Source organism: Caretta caretta, chromosome 6, assembly GCF_965140235.1.
Source record: "Caretta caretta isolate rCarCar2 chromosome 6, rCarCar1.hap1, whole genome shotgun sequence".
Taxonomy (NCBI): domain Eukaryota; kingdom Metazoa; phylum Chordata; order Testudines; family Cheloniidae; genus Caretta; species Caretta caretta.
Window position 1 is genome coordinate 27,150,206 of NC_134211.1, and position 19,470 is coordinate 27,169,675.

Below are 19,470 nucleotides of genomic sequence, written 5' to 3' on the forward strand. Positions count from 1 at the left end.
AAGTACTTGTGGCTCCTTAGAGACTAACCAATTTATTTGAGCATAAGCTTTCGTGAGCTACAGCTCACTTCATCGGATGCATACTGTGGAAAGTACAGATGATCTTTTTATACACACAAACCATGAAAAAATGGGTGTTTACCATTACAAAAGGTTTTCTCTCCCCCCACCCCACTCTCCTGCTGGTAATAGCTTATGTAAAGTGATCACTCTCCTTACAAAGTCCTTTTGTAGTTTATGATGACCTCTTCCTTCCATATTCATGGCTATTTAAAATGCCAGTGAAAAACAATTACTTCTGTTAGTTAAAAGATTTAAGATAATCCATCCACCCTGTATTAATTTTAGAGGTAAATTGTAATATAGTCAGATTGTGACTTTAATAAATATTGAAATTCCTAAGTATTCCACTTTAGTAATAGTAGGTATTTTGCCAATAAACTTTGTTCATAAGTGACAGAAAAAACTAAAGCCTCAATCTTACAAACATACCCATATGTTTAATTTCATACATATCACTTTAGTGGGACTAAATACATGCTTAAAGTTTAAGCATGTGTGTAAATGTTTACGGGACTGAGGGTTTAAATATTTTGCTAACGTGTGTTTTGTAATTAAAATGAATAATTGTCAATTGCCATTTAGATATTATATGTTCTATAGGTTGGATCCTCAGTATAATACTTCTGCCTGCTCTCTCCAATCTTTGTCTTTCCCAAAACTGTTATATTTGACGTAAGTATTTACCAGCACTCTGCTTTAACAACAATATTGTCTTTGTGTTAGCTTTCATCTCATCTGTTCAAATTAATATCCTGCCAAGCTCATGAGCAGTAGTTTTGATTTGTTTATCCTCTTCTTCCCATGCTCCAAATCCTCTTAACCCATTTCCCCCCAACCCTGTTGTCTAGTGAATTCTTTTCAAAATCCTAATTACTTTAAGTTTCCAGGTCTTGTCAACAAAATATAAATTTGTACTAACTTTTAACATTTCCACTAAACGCATTTTTTTACGGGTTCACAGTTTCATGTAAATCTGCAAACCTTCTCCAAAAGTCAGTTTTTTTTAAATCTACAAAATAATCTTCCTACCTGAATTCCCTGTATGCAGGTTTGGTTAAAGACTATAGAAAACAGATGTGTTAGGTCAGGAGGCTGTGTCTTAAATCTTGTTTTAGAGATCTAGAGATCTTGTTCTCTAAATAAAAAAATAATAGATTAATTAAATATACTATTAAATGGCGTACTCTGGCAAGAGAATTTCCTTCTGAAATGAGTACGTTAAAACTTCTTGAAACAATGCTTAATATTTTTTTCTTTGCTTACAGCGAGCATTGTGTTATGACGTGGACAGAAAGAGGCATTTATGTCTTCATTCCTCAGAACGTTCAAGTTTTACTTTGGAGTGAAGTAAAAGGTGAACTTTAAGAAACTTATGTTTTTGCTGCATTGTTCATTACATTTTGACTTTCTAAAGTCCTGTACTTACAGTTCAGTAAACCAATTTCCATTTCCACAAAGGGGTAAAATAACATTCATTAATAACTTTCTAGTTTAATAGTCAGCAATTTATATGACAAATTTTTGAATATTAAAAAAAAACCAAACCCTTTGAAAACTAACCTTTACAAATTACTTATTTGGATGCTTGTGCAATAAAAGTAATAGGGGACAGTGTATTGAATCTCAGAAATAAAATGACCAAATGTGATTCAATGAAACATCATAAATATTATGGTTTTCTTTCCTTGCTTCTCCTTACTCTGTTTTATTATCTTTCAAAGAATATCTGATGTGGATCTGACTCTAACAGATTAGGAGACTTTTGTATAGTGTTCTTCTAAATTGTATTTACATTCTTCAGTTTAGACAACTGCCGAGTTACACAGAAGGACTAAGAAATGTCAAACACATATGTGCTTACTACATTGGTTCTAGAACTGTTCTAAGAGTATTTAACTGCACTCTTGATATTAACAGTTCAAAATGCCAGTGTTATGGAGCATTTGCACATTAAGTGTTTCTTGTACATCAAATTAATTAAATCCTTAACAAGCAACTAATTAATTTCAAATAATGGGACCTGTCATTGTGCTATGTAGTCTCTGCGTTTTGGTTTGTTTTCTTTTCCAAAGAAAAAATGTGCATAACTTGTAATTAAATACTTCCAAGTAACTTGGTAAAGATCAAAGGACTCTTAGATTTTAATTGTATGCAATGATAATTATATATTAATGTACTGTCATCTAATTTTATCCCATATTCTGTTGGTCTATTTCAGGAATGGAAATTTGTTGTAATCATTAGTAGGCAGATGGAAAAGTACAAACTGTTTCCAATGTGTTTGTGTCCGTGTCAGTCCCAAGAAATTAAAAATGTAAGGTGGCTGAAGAAATGTCTTTTATTGGACTAACTTCTGTTGGTGAGAGAGACAAGCTTTCGAGCTTACACAGAGCTCTTCTTCAGGTCTGGGGAACTTACTCAGTGTCACGCTAAATCTGTTCTACGTTGTATTGGTCCAGTACAGAATTTGGTCCAATAAAAGATATTACCTCACCCTTCTTGTCTCTAAATTGTTTCCAAGTTTACCCAGAAATGGAAAGGAATACTGATAAGTACATTCATCCCTAAGACTTCTCTACTCATCTGTTTTATATAGATATCCAGGATATAGCAGTGTACAGAAATGAGTTGTTCTGTCTGCATACGAATGGAAAAGTCTCGCACTTCTCTCTTCTGCTAGTGGAGCGGTGTGTAGAACGTCTGCTAAGAAGAGGTTTCTGGAGTCTTGCTGCCAGAGTCTGCTGTCTTTTCCAGAACTCTATTATTTCCTGCAGAGTAAGTTAGGACCTCTTCCCACCTCTTTCATACATCTATTCATTTAGTACATCTATCTTTTGTCCTAAACCAAATCCTATAAAACTCTGCACTTCGGATTTTGGAGCTTTTTATCATGTTGAAATGTTATTGTAGAACTAATCAGCAATGATTCCTTTATTAGAAAACTTAGCCTATACTTGTATGGGTAGTAAATTAAAACCCATCTGTTATGTTTCATATGTGCATTAAGACTATTAACAAACCTCTTGCTTTTTGTATTGTTAGGCAAGAAAATTTTTGCCTCTAGACAAACTAGAGCACTTGAAATCACAGCTGGACCTCTCAACCCAAAGTGATGTCAGTAGCCAACTGGAAGAATTGATATCAAAACTGGAACCTTTAGATTCTGCATGCAGCAGCAGAAGGAGCAGTATTTCATCACATGTAGGTGTACATAAAGTTGAATTTTTTCGTTAATTGAGTTCTTCCTCATTTTGTTATGAGCTTGTCTTTTGCCATCTTTGACCGGGGTTGCTGGAGGGATGATACTGAAAATGCTCAAATGCAAAGAATAGGGCAGACAATCCCCAAAACGGGTAGTTTATTCTAATAATTATATTCACCAGGCCAGTAACAAAACAGCCTCTGTAATGCCTGACAGGTTCCCTTTAAGCACTCTAGCCTTTGGCTTCCACTCAAACAGCCAAGTCTATATGGTGAGGATTATTTAAAACCTTATTCACCATATATAAAGTCCTACCAGTCCCAAGGGATCAGACACATTACCCACCAGGTTAATGAATATTTCAGATCTTACCCAAATACATGCTTACAACCAATTCTTATTAACTAATCTAAGATTTATTTAAAAAGAAAAGAGTTACTGTGGTTAAAAATCATTATACATACAGATATGAGTATAGTTCTTAAGTCAGTTTCATAGCAGAGATGGTGATGATGCTGATTTGTAAAAATCCTTCCTGAATCAGTTCAGTAGGTTATAGTCCAATAGGCAGTTGATGTGTAGAGTTTGTTCAGATTCTTCCATGAGAATTTGCAGGGATAATTCAGGGTACACCTGGAGACCTCTTGCAACTTGAACTTCCTCATCAAAGTTTAAGCAAATCTGAGATAGTAAAGATCAGGCCCGAGCCCTTCATAACTAAAGCTCAGCAGATAAGTCTCTTGACAGCAAATGATCACAGCGGGGGCCTTCCCGGATGAAGAATAGGCAGTGTATATTGTGCTTTGAAGCTAAACTTCTATTTCCTATGTATATGCTGATAAACTAGTTGCATTGATTAGCATTATCGCAATTACCCATTCAAATGGTTAATAGGTAGTGTACTGCACACTTCAAAGAGAAATAAAGACGATATTATTACACCACAAGTCTCATCTAAGTGTTAATATCCCTTTTTGATCTCTGAATCAATAGAATATAGTAATGAAACATTACAGACAGGGACTGAAGTTTAGCATGTACAAGCTAATTAGATTACATTGTTAAACTTCTGATAAGACATAGATAAACAGACAAATATAATTAATATCTGCTTCTAATTCTATAACAATAGAGGTTTACATTTCAAGAACTCCGAGTGTATTTAACATGGCTTTCTTAACTATATACAAGGAATGGTCCTGTTTACCATTTCAGTACTATTCTAGTATGTCCTTAAAGGTTGATTTTTGGATCAGCCAGCTGCTGGTTGCTTAACCCTCGCTGGCTCAGTGTCACACAATCCTTCACTCTGCAGATTAGAAAAAAGGTTTATCTTATATTTGCCTTTCTTCACTGATAGTGGTCAGATATTTAGGGTGTGGGGGAGGTAATATCTTTTATTGGACCAACTTCTGTAGGTGAAAGGTACAAGCTTTCAAGCTACACGGAGCTCTTATTCAGGTCTGGGGAAGGAAATCAGAGTGTCTTAGCTAACTACAGTTTGAGACACATTGCTAAACGTAAGGGTTAACTCATATTGTAGGAGGCCACATGAAAAGAGGTGGGCAATTGAGGGTTTAGACTATTATTCATAAGGGGTTTGAAGTGGGCAATTAAGGATAGCAGGCGGTGGTGGGGGTATTACAAAGCATTGTAATGAGCCATAAAACCAGTGTTCCTGTTGAGTCCATGGTTTTTGTTGTCCACCAGAGTTACGAATTTAAGTTCCCAGTTGAGACCTACCACCCCACATTGGAACCCATACTGCATGTCCTCATACAGTTAAAACCCATATTTGATGCGGACCACATCCTGAAGTAAATCTTTCTTGAGCACCCTATTCTTGTCTTCAAACAACCCCCCAGCCTTGCCAAGCTCTTCATCAGAAGCAAGCTCCCCACAGACCGGGATGTACCAACTCAGAGCAGCACCAAACCCTGCCAGAATAACCGATGTAAAACCTGCAGACATATCTCCACTGCTACAATGATCAGTACCTCACACAACAAACACACCTTTTGAGATTCATGGGTCCTACACATGCTTATTACAACTCATTCAGTACATCAAATGCCCCAAAAAAACTTATGTGGGTGAAACCAGTCAATCATTACATTCTTGAATGAACTCTCACAAAAAAATGATAAAAGACAAAAACACTTACTGCCTATGGTCAAACTTTTCTCACAAAATGATCACTCCATATCTGGTTTCAGAGTAGCAGCCTTGTTAGTCTGTATTCGCAAAAAGAAAAGGAGCACTTGTGGCACCTTAGAGACTAACAAATTTATTTGAGCATAAGCTTTCATGAGCTACATGCTCAAATAAATTTGTTAGTCTGTAAGGAGCCACAAGTACTCCTTTTCTTTTTACTCCATATCTGTTCTTTCAATACTCGCCCTCAAATACCACAATACCTTCAAAAGGTGAGCTTGGGAACTTAAATTAATAACTCAGCTAGACACCAAAAAACACGGATTCAACAGGGACACTAGTTTTACGGTCCATTACAACAATTTGTAATATCCCCCACCCCCACTGCCTGCTACCCTTAATTGTCCACTTCAAATCCTTTATGCATAACAATCTAACCCTCTGTTGCCCATTTCCTTTCAAGTGGCTGCCTACAACATGCATTATCCCTTACGCTTAACAATCTGTTCCAACTTGTATTTAGCTTACACACTGATTTCCTTCCCAAGATCTGAATAGGAGCTCTGCATAGCTCAAAAGCTTGTACTTTCCACCAGCAGAAGTTGGTCCAATAAAAGGTATTACCTCACCAAACTTGTCTTTTTCATATCCTGGGACCAACCTGGCTACATCCACACTGCAAGATACTTAGGGTGTCTATTACTAACTAGACTAATGGGGATAGGAACCTAAAAATGTTAATTATGCAGTTTTTTAGATTTGTGAGGGTATGATTTGATAGATTTCATGTTCATCTAGGGCTACTTAATTCTATTCTCTGACCCACAATGATTCCTGCATGACAGTACTTCTCTTCTAAAGTTATATTTTAGAGTGCTGTAACGTTCTTCAGAAAATGCCGGTTTGTGTGGAAATGTGACCTCATTTGGGCATAAGACCTTGTACTCAGTTTTAAAAATTGGCTTTAACTTTACTTACAAAAGTGTCAAGTGCTGTTTTACTCATGTGGTTGGTAAGATGTTGACCCTTTTAATGTCTTGTGAAAAGGAAAAACTTGCTTCGTATTTAGCACTTACATAGCTGTTTTCATCTTCGAAGCACTTTAGACAACTAATTATTCTCACAACATCCTGTGAGGTTATCCATGTTGTAGAGATGTAGAAATGTACAGCTTGAGCTGAACCATGACCAGGGAGAAACGTGTGTTTTGGGGAAAACTTTTGTGGAGGGTCTATAATTGCACTTACAATTGTGTTAGCAAACTAGTTATTTAAGAATCAATTAACTGCAATTACACCATGACCAAAACTCCCTTTATAGGCGAGAGGAAGTGTCTTGTACAGTGTGGCTTTGTCAGAGACGATATTAAAACTGAGGAGTTCTTAGTTCCTCATCTTGTGCTCACCCCACCAGACTTGCAGTTTTTCTTGTAGTTACTCTTCCTGTAAAAGTTCCATTTTAACTCTTACTTAGTTCAATTTCTTTATAAATATACAGTGTGGCATACTCATCTGCATACAAATACCAGAATGCTTTTCCAGCATACATGTGTTTATTTCCAAGGTTTCAGATTAAAAGCTCTGGTGGTTCACTGAATTCTCAGTGTGGTTTAATAAGGATATTTTTGTGGCTCATGTGACTATTGTTTGCCCCCACAGGAAAGTTTCAGTGTCTTAGACTCTGGAATTTATCGTGTTATTAGTCGAAGAGGCAGTCAGTCAGATGAAGACGCTTGTTCCCTAAACAGCCAAACGTTGTCAGAAGATGAGAGGCTTAAAGAGTTTACTGCACACCAGGAAGAAGAGCAGCTGGAGCTTGGTAATGGCTTGCGATGAAAATTGCTTTTCAGTTGCCTTTTTTGTGTTCAGCAAGTAGCTGGTGATATGGTGTCTAAGTTTAAAACAACAACAAAATCCTTTATAGCTGTAAATTCCATTTGTCTTCCACCATTTAGATATCCCTGATTTAAACCCTATAAACTGTTCGGTGAATCACATGTGCCACATCTTGCTGGTAAACCTAAAGTCACCACTTATGTGGCCTCTTGTAGTAAAACATTGTACTGAAAACCTTAGGGTTGAGATCCTGACTCAATTGAAGTAAATGGCAAAATTCCCTTTTATTTCAGTAGAGCCAGGATTTCACTCAAGATTTCCTTTTTTTGTAGGTAACTCAGCTAGGTTATTCTTACCATTAAGGCAAAATACCCTGCTTCAGTATTAATCCAGCCTCTGCTAGCCAGATTTCCACTTTTGTTGTCCTATCCTAACTCTAGTTGAGCCAGGCCTTATATTGGTGCCAGGGCGCTGGTCGGTGTCGGTCAAGAGCTTTTAACTTTCTTGCAGGGTTTCTTTTCTGGGTTTTTTTGGAAGGGATTCCCTCCTGTACATTTACACATTGGTGTATGAGGGATGCAATCTTTTGAAATAGTAACCCCATTATTCCACCCAATCAGCTTTGTTCTTTTCTTCCCCCAACAAATGTCCATCTCTGGACAAAAGTAGAGGCTTCTCTGGCTTTTCAAGGGGTAGTGTGATCTCTCCTTTCTGAAAAAAACACACCTTTATTCGTAGCTCCTTTCTCTGCTGCTGCCTGTCTGTGTTGATAGAGGAAGCTGTTTAAAGCTGGGTAGAGGATAGAATGGCCTGCAGAGAGGGAGATGCTCTTGGGTTTCTGCTGGGAATATACTCTAGTGCTATAGGGAGAATATTGGGGTTTATTTTTTGTATAGTGAGCTCTCTCTTCAGATGCACCAAAAGAGCTGGATGAGGCAGACCTGAAGGCACACTTCTATTAAATATTGAACTCCTTCCACCTCACCCACCCAATTTAGAGCTGCTAGCTATGAGAAGGTGTGGAGTCTTTCTCCTGACCCCTAGGTTGCTGATGACCTAAAAATTAAGTGGGGCAGGAGAGCAAAACTCCCTTCTCATCAGGGAGTCAACTGCTATCCCCTGCAGAGTGGGAGTGTCCTGTAGGAAGGGATGGCACCCCTTGTGATCTACCTGATCTTGAATTGAACCCTGCTCTGTTTGGTCAAGAGGGAAGGTGAAGAATGCAGCTGTCTTGGTAGACTCATTCTTTTCTAAAATCAAGTGGATTATACTAAAGTGTATGAAAATATGTCAGGGGGTTTCTTTGGCCTCTCTTTTTAGTAATCTGTTGGTGTCAGAAACTAAAATGTCGTAGTGCAACAGTTTTTTTTTGCCAAGGTGTTTGTGGACTTTCTCACAATGTGTGTCAAGAAAGAGTGGAAAATATAAAGGTTTAAAAGCTAATACCATGTTTAGGAAGGTTTGTACTATTAATAAATGCGTGTTTTGTGACCATGAACTTTACACTTGTCATTTGTGACATTTGTTCACCCATCTTTACTTTTTGGTTATGCCATCTTAATGTATTTTAGAATGTAAAATTTTCAAGTGAAGAGACTTGGCTTTACACGTGTGGAGTTGGAGCTTTCCTGTTGCTGCTCAACTAGTGATCTCCAAGTGGCTGGTTATTTCAAACTATAAAAATCCTAGCTGCTTCTGTATCTCAGTGCATGTGAGCATCATTTGGTACTTTAGATCAGTGGTTTGCAGACTGCGGGTTGCGACCTAGAACTTGGTCGCGGAATGTAAGGTGCTGGGTTGCGGCGGCTCTGGTCAGCACCGCCGACCTGGTCGTTAAAAGTCCCATCGGCGGTGCTGCCTGACCAAGGCAGGCTAGTCCCTACCTGACACTGTGCTCCGCTCCAAAGCGTTCAGCAGCAGGTCCGGCTCCCAGGTGGGGGGGCGGGGGGGGGCACGGGGCTCTGCATGCTGCTCCTGCCCCAAACACTGGCTCTGCACTCCTAGCCAATGGGACGTGGGGGGCAGTGCTTGCGGGCAAGAGCTGCGCGGAGCTGCTTATATACCTTTGCCTCGGAGCCGGACTTCCTGCTGGCTGCTTCCAGGGCACAGCGTGGTCTGCGGTGCCAGGACAGGCAGGAAGCCTGCTTGAGCACCACCACTGACCAGGAGCCACCTGAGGTAAGCATGCACCCCCAATCCCCTGCCCCACCCCTGAACCCCACCCAAACCCGGAGGCCCTTCCTGCACCCAAACCCCTCGTCCCTGGCCCCACCCCAGAGTCTGCCCCCTCAGCCCAGATGTAATCTAACTTTCTCAGCCCAAATGTAATCTAACTTTCATGAAATGTCACTACATAGTTTAATATGACATATTTATGTTAGTTTTTTTTTTTTTTTTGAGCCATCTTGGTTACCTGCTGAAAACAGCATTGAGCTGTTGCCTCAGAATAGGCCAGAAATCCATGTACAGAAGACAGTCACCCATCCAGTGTTCTCCTCTTACTGCCACTAGTTTGTCAGTTGCCTCTTTATCAAATAAAGATTCAACAGGTTAATAAAACAAATACCTACTGGTCTAAGGCCAGTAATGCTAAAATTGCCCTTGATCCCAAGGACTGTGTGTGTGTGTGTGTGTGTGTTGCTAGTTCCTATCCTATCTCCAGTCTCCCAGTCTCAAAAAAAAATAAAAAAAAATCAAAAAAATCCATGATAGAACCTGCAAGTAAAAAAAGAAAACACAATTTAGGCTACAAGAGTAAAATTTCCCAGTTAAAGGAAAGCATGGGTCCTAACTGGATTATATGTTTCGTTGTCAAGTCATTGCTTCATAATTTTATTATTTCAATTCCGTTTGTTAGAAAACGTATCTCATACTTCTGTGGTGGTTGAGACTGATCGGAATGAGACTTTTCTCCCATTCAGTATTCCATTGTCATTTCGTTCACCATCTCCTCTGGTCTCCCTCCAAGCTGTCAAGGAAAGGTAAACATCATAGGATATTTGTTCATCCATTATATTCCTTTTTTTCTGAATTCATAGCATTGTTGTTTCATACTTTGCCGAAAGATAAAATATTGCATAAAATACACAATATAAAATCAAATTTGATAGGGAAGTTTAATCCTGACTCCAATGAAGATAATAGGAGTCTTGCTATTGACTTCAGTGAAGCCAGGATTTCACTCTTGAGTTTTAAATGGAGGTTAAGAACACATACCATAGTCTTGTGGCTAGCGTTTCCAACTTTTGAGTGAGTCTATTGATTGTGGCTATGGGATTTAGCATTTTGGTACTTAGATTGTTGAAGATGTTAAGGTCCTGTGTGTATTTTAATGATGGTATGTATTGTCAAGATATGTACCCCAAATCAATTAAATTGTCCCTTCCCTCCTTCAGTAAATCTTATGCATTCCTCACAGGTATCTGGAATCAACTGTGGTTTATACCTATTGTATGTGAACAAACCCAGTTTTATGTCTAAAAATCAAAATGTGCGGCTTTAAAATATAGAACAAGCAAGCCACTAAAATAAGGGGGGGAAATAGCTTGCATAAAACTGGTTATTTCAAAGCTCTGAATATAATGTATCTTATTTAAAACCAGAAGTGCTGGCCCATGGTGTTTGTAGCATTATCTTGAAATGTTGGGTTAGCCCTTTCATTCAGTTTTCTAAGGTAAGTGTATTGCTCCCAGACCCTTCAATAATAAAATAATGTTTTCATCAAATTACTTGATGCCTGTTAGTCTATTGAAAGCTTCATCCATAAGCTTTATGTGGATATTCACACCTCCATTTTCCTCTTTCCAAATACCAAGCTATATCCATTTAAAAAAGTTTGTTACCAGAGAACATTAATTTTTACACAAGCAGAAAATTAAATCCATAAGTATTCATATGCTACATTCTAGTTACTCCAGTTTAAAGGCTTGGGTCAAGAATCCTATTTTATTTTGCGGTTTATAATCTTTTATAAAAATTTCCCTTCAACACTCACTGTATTTTAAGATCAGTAACCTACTGGGCTTAAACCCATTCCCTCTTCTTAAATTTGAAGAGCAGCTCTTTTTGTGTTGTACTGTGCCACCACTAGGAGGGACTCTTTGAGTGGTGAATGTTAACTGTTTAACCAGAGAATCCAGAAGTTCTATTTCGAGTGATTGTACAAGTCAATTCCACTGTAGGGGTGTGTGTGTGTGCCCTGCACAATTGTTGGGAACCTTTTCCCTGAGTGGTACCCAGCAGGGTGGGTCAAGCGCTCTCTGCCATCACTCGCCACTGCTTGCAGGTATAGAAGGACAGTGACAGCTTTTGTAACAGTTCCAGTCTTGCTATTACATGTTTATTTCACTTGCTCTTTGTATATAGTCTGTTGTTTAGTTGGTAGTTCGATATAGTTCATGGTTAGTGTTAGTGATAGGTTTCAGTTTTTAGATTCTTTATGGACCAAATTTGATTCTCAGTAGCAGGCACTGTACTGGAGCCATGCCTTGTTCTCTGGGGTTCAAGTCCTGCCAATCTTTGTGCCAGAGCTTTGCCCGTCAGTGACCCACAGCCCAGCTGCCTAAAATGTTTGGGGGAGTCGCACATCAGTGAAAAAGTGTCACATTTGTAGAGAGTTTAAGCCTCACTAGAAAAAAGAGAGAGCAGCAAGACTTAAACATCTCTTTATGGAGGCGGCATTTTACCCTCCTTTGGAGCCATTGGGTTCAGAGCATATTCCAAGCCCGGTGCCATCAGTACAGAGACACATCTTCCAGGGACTCAGTACCTCGTTCAGCAAGGCCAGCTAGAGACGAGGACTCTGTGAGGGACTCGAAGGGGAAGTGTTTTCTAGAGCATTCCTCTGCCACAAAGTGGGGTTATCAACTCCAGAATCTATGCCAGGTCTGTTGAGGCCGACCCCTGAATTTATTATACAAACATAGCAGACTGAAGACCAATTCTGGTATTGATGACGTCAGAGGTACGCTGCCACAGAGAATTGCTTAACCTTTTGGTACCGGCATCCCCAGCAGAGCAAGAGTGGTTTCAGCAGGTCAGCAAGAGAATGCAGTCCTGATGCCACTTACAATACCGAAGGGGCCAGTACAATCCAGAGGCAAGCCACTGTCACTATCCTGAGTACCACCACCTCTGGGTTCAGCTTACCTGTATCCTGTCTACATGGGTTCTGCTCCGCTGTTACTGCAGGACTCAGTCATCTTGGTCAGATTTGGAAGTGGGGTCTTCTGTGTCCCAAACCAGATGGCAGGGTTATTGTCCATCAGAACTTTGTGGTTTATGGATGTCCCAGTCTGAGAAGTCATGTCTGAATCCAATGGGAAAAGCAGAGGAGACCCTACTAGTGTTGCTAGAAAGACCAACAACCAATTTTGCTGATACCATGCTGGTGCAATTAGTATGAGGTAAGCATGATTCTGCTTGGCCTTGAACAGGACATTGGATAGTAATGTATGCATTTCCTCTAACAACAGCAGGGAGCTCATCTGTGATAGCATGAAACTCTGTTAAAGAACCTGGGCTGTGACCCCCTCTGGAGCAGAACTGATGGCACTTTCTATTGGTCTTTGTTGCAAACAGGTCCTCTTGGGGAGTTCTCCACAACTGGGCGGTGGACCTGGCCACATCCAAACAGAGACCATTCATGGTGAGCGGAGGAGGACCTGACAATGTGTTCTGCTCGCCTGGGAAGCAAGCAGCTTTGGGGTGAATTGAGTTCGTTATACAGAACTCCCAAAGCAGAATTACCTCCTGGCACAGCTAGAAGGAACACACCCCTCCCTGTCTGTTCACATAGGACATAGTCCCTGTATTGTGCATTAACGCTAGCAGACTTTTCCCCCACATTATGTGGACGGAAGGTCAAACAGGCTAGATTGGTAGCATGTAGCTCCCTGATGTTTATTCGAATCCTCAGATCTTGCGAGGGCCACAATCTTTGAGTTGCAGGGTTCTGATGTGGCCCACCCAGGGATGAGGTATCCATGACCAGCTTGAGCATTGGTTGCGGAGAAACGAAGGGAACTCCTGCACAGACATACCAAAGGTCTGTCCATCAGTTCAGAGAGGATAAAGTTACCTATGGAACACTAATCACTGTGCCTAAACTACGTCGCAGGGGACATACACCGACGCTAGCCATTCCTGAAGCCTTCTGAGGGCAGAAGTGTAGTCTGGCATGCTGCACTATACAGGTACATGCCGCCATGTGTCCCAGAAGCTTGAGCCAAGTGTGTGCTTGGTAACTGGATATGCTTTTAGATCCAAGACCAGGTCTCTGAGCATTTGAAGAGTTGACAGGGACAGATACACGCTGGCTTTTGTAGCATCCAAGCATGTGCTGATAAACTCTATTCTTTGCATGGGTTTTAGAACTGATTTGTCCATACTGAAGAACAGCCCTAGTGTTTTGAAGGTGGACTGAATGATGGTCATACTGGACAGTGATTGAGACTTGGAATGGCCTCTCATCAGTCAGTCGTCCTGGTGGAGGAATCACATGGATTTCCAATCTGTGCAGATACACAGTTACCTGCGCCCTGTACTTTGTGATAATGCAACAGGCTGCTGATAGGCTGAATGGAAGCACTGTGAATTGGTAGTGAATTCCATTGATTACAAACCTGAGAAACTTCTGGTGGTCTGGATGGGTTGCAATATGGAAGTAAGTGTCTTTTAAGTCAGGGGCAGCATACAAGTCGCCCTGTTCCAGGGAAGACCAAATGAAAGCTTAGGATAACTGTAAGGAATTTTATTTTCTTCGGGTACATGTTTAATTCTGTTAGGTCTAAAATAGGTCTTTTGCTTTGGCACAAAGGAAACAGCACAAATAAAAACCCTTCCTACTGAGGAACAGAGGAACTTTCTCTCAGGCTCCTGCTAGAAGGAGAGATTGGACCTCCTGCTGAAGAATGGTTTTGCAAGAGTGGTCCCTGAAGAGTGACAGGGAAGTGGGATTTGAAGAAGGGTAGAAACAAATTGAAGGGAATAATCTCCCCCCCCCAACCTACAGGCTTTCCACGTGGCCATAGGGATGCCTCTTGGTTAGCACTATTGGAAATGGCTCACTCAACAGACGTTCAGGAAGCACTTCTGAGTAGCAGAAATCCTTCAACTAGATGTGCTTATCTGGCCACATGGAAACGTTTTTCTATTTTTTCTCAACAGAAACGGTGTCTCTCTAGTGTAGGCTTCCATTAACCATGTTTTGGATTATCTGTTGCACCTCAAACATCAAGACAGTTCAATTAAAGTCCATTTGGCGGCTATTTCAGCATTCCACCCTCTACTGGGTAATAAATCACTCTTTTCCAACCCCGTAACTATCAGATTTCTAAAAGGGTTGGATGAATTATACCTTTAGGTACAGGAACCTATTCACCCAAGGGATCTCAACCTGGTGCTAAAAAAATGAACAGGACTTCCTTTTGATCTTCTTGCAAATTGCTCCCTGCTCCATCTCTTTGTGAAAGTGGCATTTCTGGTTGCGTTAACCTCAGCAAGGAGAGTGGGTAAATTGAGAGTCTTGGTTTCCGAGCCTCGTTATACAGTTTTCTGTAAGGATAAAGTGTACCTCCTCCCCCGTCCAAAATTCTTGACAAAGGTGGTTTCCAATTTCCACATTAACCAGGCAGTTTATTTGCCAACTTTTCCCCAAAAGCCTACATGTGTACAGATGAGCAAAAACATCATTTGTTGGATGTGAGGAGAGCATTAGTCTTCTATTTGGGCTGCCCCAGACCCTTTAGATCTTCAGCACAGTTATTTGTCATGATTTGCAGCCAGGGTGAAAGATTAATCGGTTTCCACTTAGGAAATCTAGAAAGAAATCCTCTCTTGCACTTGTTTGTGCAGTTAGCTTATGTCACGCCACTTCTTACCTGGAGTATCGGCTCATTCAACTAGAGCACAAACAGCTCATGCATGTACCTGGTCAAGACATTTGCAAAGCAGCTACCTGGTCATCAGTTCATACATTTGCTGCTCATTATGCCATTTCCCGTCAGTCCAGGAACAATGCCAGTTTTGGATGGCTTGTTCCACCATAACTGTTCAGACTCCAAACAGTTATCTGCTTGTGAGTCACCTGTAGTGGAATGGACCTGTGCAAAATACTTTGAAGAACAACAGTTATGTAAAGGTAGGTAACTGTTTTTTCTTTCTGACATGGCTAAACCTGTTCTGACCTGGAGCGCAGGAACTTGAGGTTGCTTTTGAATCCTGGTTTTCTAAAAAACTCTTGCATGTTATGGGCCAATATATTAGAGTTTTGGAATGTAGGTAGGCCTTCCTTTGGAATGAGACATTCTAAGGATTAGGAATGGATAAGTGAAACAGAGGACCTCTTAGAATGCTCTCTAATTTATTAATAACTGTAAATTTCCTGAACAATTTTCTTGTCACTGTGAAGGTCATTATAGACCAAATTAAAAGATAATTTAACAAAATTCTTGTGCGTGTGTTAATTTAGAGGCTTTATCATGGAAAAATTAACCTCTCTGTATTGCAAATAAAAATCTCATAATTTGCATAATTGTTAAATCTCCTCTATGAGCAGCACAAAACCAAACTTCCAGTGTTTTATTTTGTGATTTCCATTGGGGCCTAAAAATCTTAGGAGTAAAGAACTTGACTAAAGCATACAAGTTCTGAGATGTTTCTTACTGAGTGCAACATGCATTTTTTCATGTTTGGTTCTGACTGACTGAAACTTGCTGGTTGCCAGTGCGCCCATCCTCTCTTCCTGCCTCCTTCAGATTATAAAGGTTTCTGAAGTGAGAAGCTGGCTAGAAAGACTGAGATTTATTGCGTTGACTGAGCTCCCCCCTACTGCCATCTCAGTTGTTTGAACTTTTGACTTTTAGTGTTTCCAGCTTTGTACGCAAAACCACTGAAAAGATTGGCACCCTTCATATGAGTCCTGATGTCAGAGTGAGGCAGGAAATAAAAGATGATGAGGAGTCTCACGAAGTGACTGCTAGTATAGCCACGCACTCCCAGGAAGAAGATGAAAACGAGTAAGTTCAAGCTCGCATAGTTTTATTAGTCGAATGTGCCAGCTGCCCAAGGACTGGGAACTCTTGTCTTCCACAGTGATCCCATTCATTTAAAGAATGGGAAATCACATGATTCTGCTGGAGATTTTTTTTCCAGCTGGCTGTATAGAGAGGCTCCATGAATTCATCTGGTTTCTCCTTCCTCCCCCACCCCCTTTCTCAATTTTTTACCCCCAAGCTTGTTCACGTGTCAAACTCGTCTCGAAAATGGATGTTAACAATTTACATTCGTGGTGCTGGAATGGTTGAGGAAGGGGAAACTAATATAGCTCCCTACTTGCTCTTCTTGGGTACCTAAGCAGGCTTGTTGACGCATGTGAATTTTAAAGCCTACATCCTATTTTTAATTAAAAGAGGAACAAGCAGCTTTATCAGCCTCAAAACTGGGTTGTTTAAAGGAATAAGAAAACACTCTAGTGGCTTAGTCATATGAATAAAGAATGAGAGCTAAATTGTTATCTGGAGTTAAATTGGCAAATCATTGAAATATTTTAAGCAATGAATTTGTAATAGCTCAGTGTTAGTTTTGTTTCTTGACATCTGAGAACCCTCATAGGTAATGAATTACAAGATGGAAGAAATTATTTTTCTTCTGCTCCTCAAGTCCAGCTGCTCCATAATTACTGTAGTCTCATTTGTCTGTTTCTCATGAAAAGTAACAGAGCTGCATTTCTCATAACAGACTTAATGCTATTTCTCCCTCTGTTTTGAAAAGAGAGCACAATTTTGTCTTCATATTTCTTTCTAGAGTGGAACTACAGAGCCAGCCTCAAGAAGAGGATCGGCTAAGAGATCTCAAGGTAGCAACGACAGAAGCTATGTAAGTAGAGACCATAGAGCTATATTTTACTTTGGCAGAAAGCCTTTATTGTAAATGTCTGCAATAAATGATACTGTGCAAGTATATCCAGACATGGTGTATGGCTGTCTTGGGAGTGGGCAAACTTTTTGGCCCAAGGGCCACATCTGGGTGGGGAAATTGTATGCAGGGCCATGAATGTAGGGCTGGGGCAGGGGGTTGGGGTATGGGAGGGAATGCAGGGTGCAGGAGGGGGCTCAGGGCAGGGGGTTGGGGTGCAGGAGGGAGTGCAGGGTGTGGGAGGGGGCTCAGGAAAGGGGGTTGGGATGTGGGGTGCAAGAGGGATGTGGGGTGTGGGCTCCGGCCCAGCACCGCTTACCTCAGGTTGCTCCGGGGTGACAGCGGCACTCAGTGGGGCTAAGGCTGGCCCTGTGCTGCTCCCGGAAGTGGCCAGCATATCCAGCAATGGCTCCTGGGGGCAGGGTGGGGTAGGCGGCTCTGCCGAGCGCTGCCCTCGCCGCGGGTACCACTCCCAAAGCTCCCATTGTCCACCATTCCCCGTTCCCGGCCAGTGGGACCTGTGGGGGGCGGTGCCTGCAGGTGAGGGCAGCCCAAGGAGCCGTCCCCTCCGGCCCCAATAGTTTGCTCTTCCCTGGGCTATCTGAAAGTCCTTCCTTGAATAGTGGCTTTTTTCCATTAAAAATATAACTTCATTGTGAGTTTTGCTGAGAAAAAGAGGACTGTAGCATTAGAGGTAGAATTGAACAGTTGCCTACCAAGCTACATGAATCATTTGGAGGGGAGATCCCCCAAAGCATGCGAGGAGAAATTATATAGTGACTTTCCTACTGTCCTGACTACTCAGGAAAACAGCATTGGTCTGACCAGTATCTAGGAATATACTAAAGTTGCGTTGTCCTCTTGATATGTCTAATAGATCAGCTCTGGCATCTCTTGATTATTAAATAGCAAGTTCAATTCATTTCCACTTTGTTTTACAGAAACAAACTGCAAGATCCACTGGTTTTGTTAGAACCACAATGCTTGAGAGGAGTTTTGCAGGAGTGGTTTTTGTATCTGGAAGAAACATTTGGTTTCAAAGAGCCTTCCTTTTCAGGTGACTGCTTATCCATTAAGAAAGTTAAGAACGTGCTTGCTGAAGAACAGAGTGAGGTTTTAGAAGAAAATATTGCACCAGAGCAACACAGTGAAGATCATGTAGGCAAAGGACAGACAGATGCCTTGCAAGGAATTACTGAACAGGATCAAAGTAGCGAAGCTCATTTTGGCAGAGAAGTGTGTGAAAATGATGCCAATTCAAAGGGAGCCTCAGGCCATGTTTTTCAAATGTATCCTCCATGTCTCATAGCGCACGATATTCACAAGGACCTAATGGAGTTGACAACATTATGTTTTGAATTAAATGTGTTTCCTTGCGAGAATGGGAATGCGGAAGAAAGTGCTGAACAGGATTTACAGCGAACAATGTCATGGGTCTTGGCTTGCCAGTTCATAAAGGACTATTTCTTTCTCTTGGATTTAAAAAGACTGAAGCGATGTATTACAAGCAATTACACAAGCAGTCCCAGTGTTTGGGAAACTTACATTGAGGGATTGAAAGGTAATGGCTGTGGTGGCTTTTTGTTTTAACTTTTAAACCAATTGAAGCTAAGTTTTAGGTTTTTGTTCTGGAAAAAATCCAGATTTAAAAAAAAAAAAAAAAAATCCAGCCTGAGGGGACATTCCTTTCTGAACCACCTCTGAAACAAGTGGTTTTTTTTGTTTTTTTAATAAACAAAACTAGGTTAATAAGAACCAGTGGCTTCTAGGGGAAAATGCTTCTTGTTTAGTTACTACACTGATGTTATTTCTAAACAAATTAATCTCTAGTGCAGCTGCAGTTAGCTAAACATGGTAGTGATATGAATCAAATGTGTTGAAACAGAATATGCAAATGTCAAAGAGAACTTGAAAAAGTGTGGTGCTGTTTAACTCAAATAATTTCAATTATTTAACATATAAACCTAAAATTAGGGAAAGAGTTTCAGCACCCTCAGGGGCAAAGTAGGCACAAATATTTCAGCTTGTTTCCAAAGCTTAGACGACAGCACATTTATGAAGATCAGCAGTGAATTGGAAAAACATTCCCCATATCACCTCAGACATCCTTTTCTTCTCCAGAAGTCCCTTCTGCCCTTTCTCATACCTTTGCACTCCAATGAATGAGGCTTCCTGGATGTAACTCAGAACAGAATTTGGTCCACTATATGCAACTTCCAAAACTGAAGCAAAACCTTTTTAGGCAGGTCTTCAGGGCCACCAATTGATAGAACCCTGATTCGGCATAGAAAGTTAAGCACA

At 40.6% G+C, this 19,470-nt stretch overlaps 1 protein-coding gene across 12 annotated transcripts in view; it reads left to right on the forward strand.

Annotated features, from left to right (window-relative positions):
- The window catches only part of HPS5 (HPS5 biogenesis of lysosomal organelles complex 2 subunit 2), a 43,211-nt gene that overhangs the window by 15,123 nt on the left and 8,618 nt on the right, over positions 1 to 19,470 (forward strand). For 10 of the 12 annotated variants that reach the window (XM_048855897.2, XM_048855896.2, XM_075129345.1 and 7 more), the window contains 9 exons: positions 664 to 735; positions 1,329 to 1,417; positions 2,660 to 2,838; positions 3,106 to 3,264; positions 7,078 to 7,237; positions 10,112 to 10,235; positions 16,119 to 16,271; positions 17,059 to 17,130; positions 18,111 to 18,730. In XM_048855897.2, the coding sequence (XP_048711854.2) occupies positions 664 to 735; positions 1,329 to 1,417; positions 2,660 to 2,838; positions 3,106 to 3,264; positions 7,078 to 7,237; positions 10,112 to 10,235; positions 16,119 to 16,271; positions 17,059 to 17,130; positions 18,111 to 18,730 (1,628 nt within the window). The remainder of the gene's footprint in view (positions 1 to 663; positions 736 to 1,328; positions 1,418 to 2,659; positions 2,839 to 3,105; positions 3,265 to 7,077; positions 7,238 to 10,111; positions 10,236 to 16,118; positions 16,272 to 17,058; positions 17,131 to 18,110; positions 18,731 to 19,470) is intronic. The other 2 variants (XM_048855900.2, XM_048855898.2) reach the window with 2 other exon arrangements.